Here is a 14278-nt window from a genome sequence, read left to right on the forward strand (position 1 = left end):
TGTCTTTAAGGCAGTTATGGAGTTTAGTTAAGTGTTGGAATCATCACTGGCGTGCGAACCTGTCCACCCTGGGCTTTGGGTCCAAACTCACTTCTTCTTTGGGGTTTATTGGAGATTTGCAAACACGGTGCACTACCGGCACCAACTGTTCAGGTGTGGTTTGTATTTTGACGGGACAGCAACGGCTATGTATTCACACGTGTGAATGCACGTGTGCTGCCACATCGCTTGTGGGTTGCTTGCGGTGTAAATGAGGCCTAAGAGTTAAAGTTAAAGTTTGAAACTGTTTTAATAAAGTAGAATTGAGAAATACATTAGTTCTGTTGATTTTTATCGTGGTATCGAATGAGTTTCGAGAATCGTGGAAATTCACTGGTATTGGTATCGACTACTGAAATTCTGCTATCGTGACAAGCCTACCGATGACGTGCCGATGAGCTGCCGATGTTATCGTACATCCTGATTCTTCAGACCGAACTTTAGATGATCCTGAGTCCCGAACTGACCTGCGAACAGGGTTTAAGCAGAGCGAACACCTGCCAGACGACATGTGAGGGTTACGTGGTTTGAAACTGACCCTGGATCTGTTACTGTGAGACTTAAGATAAGATAAGATTGATCTTCATTGTCTCTCAAGAGAAATTCATCTTGGGCATACGAAAAAAGTACCGGCATCTCATCAACACGCAGATTACAGTCACACTTGGCTCTTTACATAAACATAAAACACAGAATACACATAGTGTTGGGGCGTCGGTGGCTTAGTGGTAGAGCAGGCGCCCCATGTACAAGGCTGTTGCCGCAGCGGCCCGGGTTCGACTCCAGCCTGTGGCCCTTTGCTGCATGTCACTCTCTCTCTCTCCCCCTTTCACGCTTGTCTGTCCTATCAAATAAAGGCTAAAAAAAAATGCCCAAAAAATATCTTTAAAAAAAAAAAGAATACACATAGTGCATAAAATCCTAGCAGAAGTCACTGTACAGAGTAGCACCATAAAATCCTAGCAGAAGTCACTGTACAGAGTAGCACAATGCTCTACCCTCCCTCCATCCATCCCTCCATCCATCCATCCCCACACTCCCAAGGGTGTAAATGTGTGAAAAGATAATTCAGCACACGTCACGTTGTTTCAGTCTGAACACGTGATACACTTCATGTTTATACTGACATCAGTTTAACCCTTCAGGTTTGTTTCTGCTGATACGTGTGACATCGTGTTTGTATTTACATGTGATTTTACTGTGTGAACGTTAAAACTTGTCTTGACAGGACGGATCAATAAAGTTATCAGATTACTGCTGTTTTATCTGAGCTCACCTGTACTCTACCTGATGACATCACAGACAGGCTGAAGTGTGATTGGTTTGCTTCTTGTTTCCAGCTGATGGACGCTGTGGTCAGATAGTGACGTGCTGTCTGTTGAAACATCACAGACCACTGGTGTCCGACCAGTTCAGACCAGTTCAGACCAGTTGACTGTGTCCTCACCTATCCCCCCTTCATCCTCTCAGGAGCGAGTTCAGAAGAGTTTTCCTCACCCGATCGATAAGTGGGCGATCGCTGACGCTCAGGCCGCCATTGAGAAGAGGAAGAGGAGGAACCCGCTGGCGCTGCCCGTGGACAAGATCCACCCTCTGCTGAAGGTACCGCTGTCTTCACCACCACCACCACCATCATCATCATCATCATGATCATCCTCCACACACACTGACTGTGTTTGCCATGATGCCTTGTGTTGTCAGGAGGTGCTGGGTTATAAGATCGACCACCAGGTGTCAGTCTACATGGTCGCCGTGTTGGAGTACATCTCCGCAGACATCCTGAAACTGGCGGGAAACTACGTGAGGAACATCCGACACTATGAGATCTCTCAGCAGGACATCACTGTGGCCATGTGTGCAGACAAGGTACACAACTACTACACACAACTGCACAACTACTACACACAGCTACACACAACTACACACAGCTACACACAACTACACACACCTACACACAGTTACACAGCTACACACAACTACACACAGATACACACAACTACACACAGGTACACACACCTACACACAGCTACACACAACTACACACAGCTACACACAACTACACACACCTACACACAGTTACACAGCTACACACAACTACACACAGATACACACAACTACACACAGGTACACACACCTACACACAGCTACACACAACTACACACAGCTACACACAACTACACACACCTACACACAGTTACACAGCTACACACAACTACACACAGATACACACAACTACACACAGGTACACACACCTACACACAGCTACACACAACTACACACAGCAACACACAACTACACACAGTCACGCACACTTACACACAGTTACACACAACTACACACAGGTACACACACCTACACACAGTTACACAACTAGACACAGCTACACACAACTACACACAGCAACACACAACTACACACAGTCACGCACACTTACACACAGTTACACACAACTACACACAGGTACACACACCTACACACAGTTACACAACTAGACACAGCTACACACAACTACACACAGCAACACACAACTACACACAGTCACACACCTACACACGGCTAAACACAGCAACACACGGCTAAACACAGCAACACACAGGTACACAACTACACACAGGAACACACAGGTACATAACTACACACAGGTACACACAACTATACACAGCTACACACAGGTACATAACTACACACAGGTACACACAACTACACACAGCAACACACAGGTACATAACTACACACAGGTACACAACTACACACAGTCACACAACTACACACGGCAACACACAACTACACACAGTCACACAACTAGACACAGCAACACACAGCTACACACAGGTACACACGGCTAAACACAGCAACACACAGGTACACAACTACACACAGGTACACACAACTACACACAGCAACACAGGTACATAACTGCACACAGGTACACACAACTATACACAGCTACACACAGCTACACAACTACACACAGCTACACACAGCTACACAACTAAACACAGATACACACAACTACACACAGCTACACACAGCTACACACAACTACACACAACTACACAACTACACAGGTACACACAACTACACACAGCTATATACAACTACACACAGATACACACAACAACACACAGCTACACACAGCTACACAACAACACACAGCTACACACAGCAACACACAGCCACACACAGCTACACACAGCTTCACAACTACACACAGCTACACACAGCTACACACAGTTACACACAGCAACACACAGTTACACACAGGCACACACAGCTACACAACTACACACAGCTACACAACTACACACAGGTACACACAGCTACACACAGTTACACACAGCAACACACAGCTACACACAGGCACACACAGCTACACACAGCTACACAACTACACACAGCTACACACAGCTACACAACTACACACAGCTACACACAGGAATTGCTGCCAAACAAAGTTTAGTTGTATCGTGTGTACAATGACAATAAAGCTTCTTCTTCTTCTACACAGCTACACACAGCTACACAACTACACACAGGTACACACAACTACACACAGGTACACATAGCTACACGCAGCTACACAACTACACACAGCTACACAACCACACACAGGTACACACAGGTACACACAGGTACACACAGCTACGCAACTACACACAGCCACACACAACTAAACACAGCTACACAGCTACACAACTACACACAGCTACACACAGCTACACTCAGTCACACATATCTACACACACATAAACACACACTATGAGTTCTGAGCATGACATCACCGTGGCCATGTGTGCAGACAAGGTACACACTCAGAGACACACACAGAGGCATACACACCCCGTCCCGGAGCTCCGTGTTGGCGTTTGGCGTCTCGTGTACTCTGGTGCTGTCACCCAGGTGTGGTTGCAGTTTGTGAACCAGTGGTCACCAGCAGATAAACGTGACTCAGTGCTGGGCGGAGCCTCCACAGGGGGCGCCAGAGAGCTGCAGGAAGTGAGTCACAGTCACTGTGTGAGGACATGAGTGTCTCTGATGGACTTGTCTGTCTCTCAGGTGCTGATGGATATGTTCCATCAGGATGAGGAGGACATCAGCGGCTTCCCTCTGATGGACGAGGAGCCGTCAGCCAATGAGGAGCAGAGTTACTATGAGCTGGTGAGAAACCTGATGTCTGATGGTCGACAGTATCTGAGACAACTTAACCTGCTCATCAAGGTGTTCAGAGAACCCTTCACCTCCAGCCCCATGCTCTTCTCTCAGCACGTATGTATACCTGTCACCTGTCTGATCACAAATCAATCACCTGTCTGGTCGGTGTGATTGATCACCTGTGTGTGTGTGTGTGTGTGTGTGTGTGTCAGGATGTGGACAGTATCTTTAGTCGGATCGTTGATATCCATGAGGTGACGGTGAAGCTGTTGGGTCTGATCGAGGACACGGTGGAGATGACGGACGAAGGAAGTCCTCATCCTCTGGTAGGAAGCTGCTTCGAAGACCTGGCTGAGGTGTGTACCTGTGTGTATACCTGTGTGTACCTGTGTGTATACCTCTGTGTGTACTTGTGTGTATACCTCTGTGTGTATACCTCTGTGTGTACCTGTGTGTATACCTGTGTGCACCTCTGTGTGTACCTCTGTGTTTACCTCTGTGTGTACCTGTGTGTTTACCTCTGTGTGTACCTGTATGTGTATACCTGTGTGTACCCGTGTAAACCTGTATGTATCTCTGTGTGCCAGTGTGTATACCTGTGTGTACCTGTGTGTATACCTATGTGTACCTCTGTGTGTACCTGTGTGTGCAACTCTGTGTGTACCTGTGTGTGTACCTGTGTGTACCTCTGTGTGTACCTCTCTGTACCCGTGTGTGCACCTCTGTGTTTACCTGTGTGCATACCCGTGTGTGCACCTCTGTGTTTACCTGTGTGTGTACCTGTGTGTACCTATATGCGTACCTGTGTGTATACCTGTGTGTACCTCTGTGTGTACCTGTGTGTTTACCTCTGTGTTTCCCTGTGTGTGTATCTGTGTGCACCTCTATGTGTACCTCTGTGTGTACCTGTGTGTGTACCTGTGTACCTCTGTGTGTACCTCTGTGTGCACCTCTGTGTGCACCTCTGTGTGTACCTGTGTGTACCTGTGTGTGTACCTGTACGTGTACCTCTATGTGTACCTTTGTGTACCTGTGTACCTCTGTGTGTACCTCTGTGTGCACCTCTGTGTGTACCTGTGTGTACCTGTGTGTGTACCTGTACGTGTACCTCTATGTGTACCTTTGTGTACCTGTGTACCTCTGTGTGTACCTGTGTGTGTACCTGTACGTGTACCTCTATGTGTACCTTTGTGTACCTGTGTGTGTACCTGTGTACCTCTGTGTGTACCTGTGTGCACCTCTATGTGTACCTGTGTGTGTACCCGTGTGAGCACCTCTGTGTGTACCTGTGTGTGCACCTCTGTGTGTACCTGTGTGTGCACCTCTGTGTGTACCTGTGTGTACCTCTGTTTGTACCTGTGTGTGTACCTGTATGTGTACCTGCGTGGATCTGTGTGTGCACCTCTGTGTGTACCTGTGTGCACCTCTATGTGTACCTGTGTGTGTACCCGTGTGAGCACCTCTGTGTGTACCTGTGTGTGCACCTCTGTGTGTACCTGTGTGTGCACCTCTGTGTGTGTACCAGTGTGTATACCTGTGTTTACCTTTGTGTGTACCTGTGTGTACCTCTGTTTGTACCTGTGTGTGTACCTGTACGTGTACCTGTACGTGTACCTCTATGTGTACCTCTGTGTGTACCTGTGTGCACCTCTATGTGTACCTGTGTGTGTACCTGTGTGAGCAGCTCTGTGTGTACCTGTGTGTGCACCTCTGTGTGTACCTGTGTGTGCACCTCTGTGTGTACCTGTGTGTACCTCTGTGTCCCTTTGTGTGTACCTGTGTGTGTACCAGTGTGTATACCTGTGTGTACCTTTGTGTGTACCTGTGTGTACCTCTGTTTGTACCTGTGTGTGTACCTGTACGTGTACCTCTATGTGTACCTGTGTGTGTACCTGTGTGTGTACCTGTGTGCACCTCTATGTGCACCTCTATGTGTACCTGTGTGTGTACCTGTACGTGTACCTGCGTGTATCTGTGTGTGCACCTCTGTGTGTACCTGTGTGCACCTCTATGTGTACCTGTGTGTGTACCTCTGTACCTCTGTGTGTACCTGTGTGTGCACCTCTGTGTGTACCTGTGTGTACCTCTGTGTCCCTTTGTGTTTACCTCTGTGTGTACCTGTGTGTTTACCTCTGTGTGTACCTCTATGTGTACCTGTGTGTATACCTGCGTGTGTACCTGTGTGTGTACCTCTGTGTACCTGTGTGTGCACCTCTGTGTGTACCTCTGTGTACCTGTGTGTGTACCTGTGTGTGTACCTCTGTGTACCTCTGTGCACCTGTGTGTGCACGTGTGTGTGTGTGTACCTGTGTGTGTGTACCTGTGTGTGTACTAGAGGTCAACCGATATGGATTTTTTATGGCCGATGCCGATACCGATGTTTTGCCATCAGCCTCAGCCGGTGACCAATATGTACTGCTGATTTTTTTGAGCTGATATTTGGGGTCAATATTGTTTTTTGTCCCTGTATTTGCATGATGGAAATGTCACAATAACAATGAGGGGTACACAAGTGTCAATTTTAGGAAAAATAAAAACTTTATTGAAAACACACTTTGCTTTTGGTTTGCAGAAAATGTACACACTCAAAGACTTGAATAAACAACAATGTAACACAATATACTATACTGTACTATACCCTTCATTTTAAATGGTCAATTAACCAACTTTAGTACACTTTAGGTAAAGTGGCATTAGGTAACCTCTTGTAGTGCGAATGACTTTCCTGAGGTAAGGAAATTTGTGAACAGCAATACAAAAACAATTTGCAAATGACTACACACTTAGCACACAAGAGAAGTTTCAGTTGGTTGCAATGTTGCAACCTCACTGCTAAATGCTAATCAATCAATCAATCAATCAATCAATTTTATTTATAAAGCCCTCTGTCCTTAGGACCCTCACACTAGGCCTTTAACATAAACAACTATACAAGCACTTTGCCCAGATGACTTTAATGACTTTCCTGAGGCAAGGAACATTTGTAAACAGCTATACAAAACAATTTAGAAAGGGTTGTGCATATTATCCCACTTCCAGTACCTGAGTCTTCTTTCTTCTTTCTCTGAGTCTAAAAGTTCTTAGTACTCCCAGTCTAAGAGCTGTAGATTGTAGTGGAGGAAACAGAGACGTTCTGCGTTTTCTCCCGTGAGCTTGCTCCTTTTGTCATATATGTTGCCAATCTCGCTGAATACTCTCTCGCTAGGAACAGAGGAGGGAGGTGGGCAGAGGAATTTTCTTGCCAGTGGTGCCAGAAGGTGTGGGTGGGATGTGTTCTGCTTCCACCATTCCACTGGCTGACCAGTCTACCTGTCAATCAATGGCTCACGTAGGTACTGATCCAGCTCCTGAGAGATGTGATGCCCATCATCAATTTCTTCAGAGGTAGTTGCATGAGCCCCCAAAATGTTTGCATACATTTGTTCAAGGAGGCCAGATGGACCAGGTTCTTCCTCCTCTACTCTTATCCGTTTTGGATCTGAGGCTTGGTCTTCTGAGGAGACCCTCTTCTGTTGCTCAGCGCCGGACTCAATGGCATGCTCCTCTTTTATCCATTCTTTCGCATTGGTTAGTGTGTCCGGTGCTAAGACATGTTCCCTTATACCGAGGATCCAGCAATGTAGCCAGCACCAAACATTTGGTCTTCTCAGCCTTTTCACACCTCGTCCCCAAGCTGTTCAGCATGGTGTCCCGGGGTGTTTTCATCCCCTTCGTTTTGGGACCCTCTGCTTTAAGGATCATCTTCAGCACAGCTATGGTCGGGATGATGGAGGAGATAGAACCATCTGACCTGCTCATTTCCAAAGTTACTTGTTCAATTGGGCCCAAAGTATCCATCAAATTTGATACAACTGCCCATTGATCGGCAGTAAGTGTTGATATTTTTCTGTGATTACCTGCGTACACATTCAATGCGCGCTTCTGCTCCAGCATCCTGTCCAAACGATGTAAAGTGGAGTTCCAGCGTGTAGGAACAGCCTGGATGATGCTGTGCAGGGGGAGGTCAAGCTCTTTCTGATTTGCTGTCAAGCGTTGTTTTTCCAGTTGTGAAGGATAAATGGGAGCCTGCATTGTCTGGTGCAACCAGCTCCTTGTTTTTTTTCTCTACTTTCATGTAGACATCCTCCATGACATCTGTGCGATAATGTTTTTCAGTTTTGAGAGTATATCTGGGCTCTAGCACTGCCACCAACCGCTGAAAGCCAACATCTGAAACAACCGTAGTGTTGAACATCGACCGCTGTGTTGAACTGCTTGTAGAAGCAGCAGCTGCTGCTTTCTCTTCCTTTTCTTTGATTGCCTCATTGTAAGCTTCAAGGTGGTGACGCTTCAGGTGAGACCACCAGTGCTAGTTACTGAAAAATAGTAACTAGTTACTGTTACTAGTTACTTCATTAAAAAGTAACTCAGTTAGTAACTCAGTTACTTAAATGAAAAAATAATGCGTTACTGAAAAAAGTAACTTTTTTGCAGTGTAGTTTTTCTAAGTCACAAAGAAGACAACGTTGCTAAGAAGGATCATGTTTTGGGAAACTCAGCCCTGCAGCCCAAAACATTTCCTAACTGTATTGGCTCATAGCTACATCGCCTAAGAGACAGCGGATGGAGTTTAACCAAGGGACTGTTAGACTACAACTTGACAAAACAATTGAATGGTATAGGAAACATGCAACATGTCTTCTACAGTGGAGTCACTCGCTGTCAGGCAGCTAAACGTTTTAACACTACGGTACTTGGATACAAATATGGAAAATGAGCTAAAGAGAAAATTTGAAGAGCTACATGATGATGTCGAGTCTGTCGCCCACCGCAGACACTGTCTGTCCACAACAAAAGCTTCCTCAGGATAACAATGGATATCATGTCACTGGATATAACGTTACTGGGACTAAAAATCTACAGAAGCGCTAACTTACCGCTTAATGTAACGTTACAGCACTGTGGTGAGGCCAGCAGGTCGACAGTGACTTCAGAGATGGTGAGAGACGTGTTTCATTAAGATGCGCTGGTAAAAATTGTTCATATACCTCTATCTGACTTGACTATCTTTTATTGTTTGGGGCTAAAATGTTTTATTGAAAGGGAAGTTTGTGAAGGAATACTGCATGCTGTGTACTGTTTTAAAACCTGGCTACCCTTTTCAGCTCCCATGTTCACCAGCGTGTTGCATATGCTGCACCTAGCCTTTCCTGGTGGTGACTTGGCGAAGTGCCTCCATATGGGGTTGGTTTTCTCAGCCATCAGGGGATTGCTTTAAAAAAAAGAAGAAAGAAAAACACAAATCCAGTACATTTAGGTCGAGTGCCTTTGTGTTAAACTCATTCTATTACCCCCGTATTCTGTGTACATCATATGGGTGCATCATGGTACCTGTAGTGTACAAGGAACAAAAGGCTTTCATCAACATCTCCAAAACAGCCCTGTTGTTAGATTGTTTGCTGGTAGATACTATTATAAGTCAGATAGACAAAATCTGGTTATCACAACAAAATGTAAAATAAAATAGGCTGTTAGGTTAATTAAGTTCATTGTCAACTCATCTTTAATGCTTTTAATGTTCATGTTCATGTTGCCATTGTAAAAAAGAAAACAATCAACCAAAAAAAGTCATTGAAATGCAGTCTTTAATTTGCAAAAGGAAAGAGTGTCATCGTTTCCCTTTTCTTACATGAAATAACCTTGTTGTAGGCCTATTATGTAGCCATCTATGCAAAGACAACAGATTAGCAAAGGAAATGTTGTCAAAGAAGCTGTGAGATGTACCCCGTATGTGTGCCGAAAATCAGCTGTTTGAATGAGAAAATAAGTGCGTCGATGTCTATGCACCTTAAGCAACGCATTTCGACAACTTTCTGCTCTAAAAAGCAAGTGACTTGTTGCATCTATTTTTGGTGCATTATCAACGTTAACTCAAATAAACTTTAACCACGCATAGACTATTTTCTCCCGTCATACTTCAAACAGCTCTCCTGCTCCTCAGACCACCGTGCCTATATCTCTGCTTGGTCGACTAGACTAGACTGAAACTCTCAAAACACCACTGAATTGATAATGTTTGTGTTTTATGGTTACCATTTAATCCCACGAGTGGTGTCCAAAGTAACTGCCCATGCACACTGACAAACTCAATGAGGCTAGCTCTCTAGCCTAGCTGTAGAATTAGCCTGTATAGAATCTAGTGCACTAGATAGTGATACAGTTGCAAGTATATTTAAAGACCATTCATTCGGCATTCGCATTTTTCACCCTCAAAGTTCAAGGCAACAGTACAGCTAAGTAACCAGTTGAAAATACAATTCTCTGAAGGATCAAAACTTAAGCCTTACCGTTCTCTCCCAGGAGCTGTGTTGATTATTTGGCCACTGTCCAATACTCCGGCTGTAGTGATGTGTTGGACGCGAACGAAGCGGCTCTTTGAAGTGAACGACGGGAGCCGGCTCCTCATTGGGAGGTGATTCTGTAAGCTTCTCTATGTTGTTTCACTGTAAATAGTTCCAAGTGTTTAATAGTAAGAAGCTAAAAGTTTAAAATAGTTAAAAGTTTGTTTTTGTACTTTAGAATTTATTTTTTGTAGCACTCTGTATATAAATAAAGCCATATAAATAATAAACATTTGATATAATGTATGTTTTTTACATTAGTAATTCATTTTACATATAATTTTACATTATTGTTGGTAATAAATTGATTTAAAGCCGCAAAAAAATCTGAGGAGCCATTTGGGAGCCGAAAGAGCCGGCTCTTTTTTGTGAGCCGAGCCAAAAGAACCAACTCTCTAAAAAGAGCCGGAATTCCCATCACTATCCGGCTACAGCCTGCCAGTAGGCTGGTAACCTAGGCACCGAGCGAGGGAGGGGAAAGTGTTGCACGTGTTCTCCAGCAACACTGGGCTGCCTGCTGATATACCTGTCTGTAAATCAGGCCCTGGAAAAAAAAAAAAAAAAAAAAAAAAAACGTCTGAAGGCTCTAGGGTATCTGCCCATGCCTTAAAAAAATACCAAATATCGGCCCGATAAATCGGTCTATCTCATTGTGTAACGGTGTGTAACGGTGTGTACCTGTGTGTCTACCTGTGTGTACCTGTGTGTGTGTGTGTCCGATTTATGTACCTGTGTGTACCTGTGTGTGTACCTGTTTGTGTACTTGTGTGTGTGTGTGTGTGTGTACCTGTTTGTGTATCTGTGTTTACCTGTGTGTACCGGTTTGTGAGTGTGTGTGTGTGTATGTGTGAGTGTACCTGTTTATGTACCTGTGTGCGTGTACCTGTGTGTGTGTGTGTACCTGTTTGTGTACCTGTGTGTAGCTGGTGTGCTAACATTAGCTGCGTCTCAGAGGGTGTTTCTCAAAGTCAAGGATCTTTCCTTGGTAGGATGAGTCCTTCCAGCAGATGATGATGCTTGGATGATAAACTCAGGTGGAGACTTGAATCCAAATAAATGACATATTATGCTGCGTTCGATTGTACTCGGAACTCGGAAAGATCCTGAACACACCAGCGAGGGGAATCCTGCATGCGTCATTGACCTTATACGGGCATCAACAAGTAAAAGCGAGCCGTGCAGGTGTCAGCTGGCCTGTGTTGCTGCATTGTACGCGCAGAACTATATTTCCTTTTCCATAACTTCCCCGTTGCCTAAAGATCTAGGTTGTAAATAGCCTAAATAAATAAATAAACGTCTTACTTTCTGTTGCCTTACAGGTATGCTTTGCTGCTGTCACAACCATCCATCAGAAAGTCTATTTTAAAGATGGGTACAGAACAGGAACACAGCATGCTTTTTGTTCAGAAAGTGTTTACAGAAGCACTAACGAACATGAATTAACAACAACAAAATAAACGTAACATTACTACCAGGATGATGGTGTGAAAAGCAAACTGACTGTGTTAACGTTATGATAGATAAGTACAGTAATTATTTCCATGTGTCAAAACTGCCGTTTTCTGGATATAAAAACTGCAGTATTATTGCTAAATATAATAATTACAGGCTACTGCAGTTTAAATGTGGGAAAAACAATATTCTATGTAACGTTAGGACATATAATATTTTGAACACAAACACTTCAGTAACGTTAACGTTACTGTGTTTTTCCGTCCCTACTACATATGCGCACAGAGCTTTTTAAATCACAAATTAACAGAGTGGGAATGGAAATGCCACTACAAAGTAATTCTACACTTTTAGTAACACAAATGCTAAATTAGACGACACATAACAGTAAAAGTTGAGGAGAAAGTGACTCTGTATACCTCTCACGGTGTGTGACGCCATTTTGCTATGACGTCATTCCGACCGACTCGGGTTGCTTGGATCCTGCCCGAATTCCCGAGTGGGAGTCCCGAGCTCAAGGTCCGTTCTATTGCACTTTTCCGATTTGGAGGTCAGATTGATCCGAGGTTTCATTAAAGAGGCCGCAGGTTTCATTGAAGAGGCCCCGCCCACACTCCCAGCAAATCGTGTACTGTGCAAAGCATTGTGGGGATTTTATAGTCGCGGAGGATCCACACATGCATCCTTTGAATTTCTCTGAAAGAAGGACTCAGTCCTTCGTGAAACTCAGAAGAATCCTTGACATTGGAACAGTCCTTCGGCGGGTCGGTGACACCCTTCAAATGAGGATCCTTCTTCTCCTTCCTTGACATTGAGAAACACCTAGAGTGTCAGGCAGTTAAAACTGATTGATGATGATAATGATTGATTTGGTTAATGAGTTTTTCTGTTTCAGATTGAGTGATGCTGGTTTGCATCACTCAATCTGAAACAGAAAAACTCATTAACCAAGATAACAAAAGTCAGCAGTAAAATCATTGGCACTTTCAGATCTGTACAATAACCAGCTATCAAAGAAGGCAAAATCCATCATGTCCGACAGCACTCACCCCCTGCATTCAGAATTTAAGTTCCTGCCCTCTGGTTCCCGCCTCAGACAACCATTAGCCAAAACTAACATACAAATTCTCCTTCATACCCTCTGCCATCTCACTGCTTAACTCTGTACAGTACAGGTAGCATCATCATTAGCTCACATTTTATTCAAGTATGCGTTTTTATTTATTTAGTTACGACTGATTTGTAACTATGTGACTGTTGCCTTGTGTGTGTCAACCTTGTTGTTGTCATTGTTGTTTGTTGTTGTTTTTTATTGCTACTGCGGCAGAATCAATTGCCCCTCGGGGACAAATAAAGGTCTTGAATCTTGTGATTGCTTGACAGGAGTTGGCCTTTGACCCCTATGAGACGTACGCTCAGGACATCCTGCGTCCAGGTTTCCATGAACACTTCCTGAGTCAAGTGTCCAAACCAGGAGCTGCCTTCCACCTCCAGGTAAGCCCCGCCCCCGCTCTGTGACATCAGACATCTGCAGGCATCAGAACAGTGATGAACAGATGGGAGTCGTGTTATTGATCAGGCTGTTAGTGATCAGATCTCAGTTTCACAGCAGTTATTCAAACGCCACATCGTCACATCATCCATGAACATCTGATCCGCCGCTGTTCACGGACAAACAGACGTCTTCCTGTCCGTTCGTCCGTGAAGCTGCTGATAAACATCTGATCACTTCTGTCATCAGCCGTGTCACACAGAGTCAAAGACACGAGCAGCCTGAGGACAGATGGAGAGTCACATGTTGTTTATAGACACATCATCAAACATTCAGCAGCAGTGGAGGATCATGGGTACTGTAGTAAACTGAGTGATGAACATTCTCTGTCAGAAGACAAGTGGTGATGATGGTGATGATGATGATGATGGTAGTGATGGTGATGATGGCGATGATGATGATGGTAGTGATGGTGATATTGATGGTGATGGTGATGATGATAATGATGGTTATGATGGTGATGATGATGGTGATGATGGTGATGATGATGGTGATGATGGTAATGATGGTGATGATAATAATGGTAGTGATGGTGATATTGATGGTGGTGGTGATGATGATGATGATGATGATGGTGATGGTGATGGTGATGATGACAATGATGGTGATGATGGTGATGGTGGTGATGATGGTGATGATGATGATGATGATGGTGGTGGTAATGATGGTGATGGTGGTGGGGATGATGGTGATGGTGATGATG

General features: G+C 44.5%; 1 protein-coding gene across 1 annotated transcript in view; it reads left to right on the top strand.

Annotated features, from left to right (window-relative positions):
* The window catches only part of LOC126390601 (son of sevenless homolog 1-like), a 74068-nt gene that overhangs the window by 16534 nt on the left and 43256 nt on the right, over positions 1-14278 (top strand). The window contains exons 3-7 of the mRNA XM_050044982.1: positions 1510-1641; positions 1741-1905; positions 4096-4305; positions 4404-4547; positions 13407-13517. Coding sequence (XP_049900939.1) covers positions 1510-1641; positions 1741-1905; positions 4096-4305; positions 4404-4547; positions 13407-13517 — 762 coding nt within the window. The remainder of the gene's footprint in view (positions 1-1509; positions 1642-1740; positions 1906-4095; positions 4306-4403; positions 4548-13406; positions 13518-14278) is intronic.

The sequence above is a fragment of the Epinephelus moara genome, chromosome 5 (genome assembly GCF_006386435.1).
Source record: "Epinephelus moara isolate mb chromosome 5, YSFRI_EMoa_1.0, whole genome shotgun sequence".
Classification (NCBI taxonomy): domain Eukaryota; kingdom Metazoa; phylum Chordata; class Actinopteri; order Perciformes; family Serranidae; genus Epinephelus; species Epinephelus moara.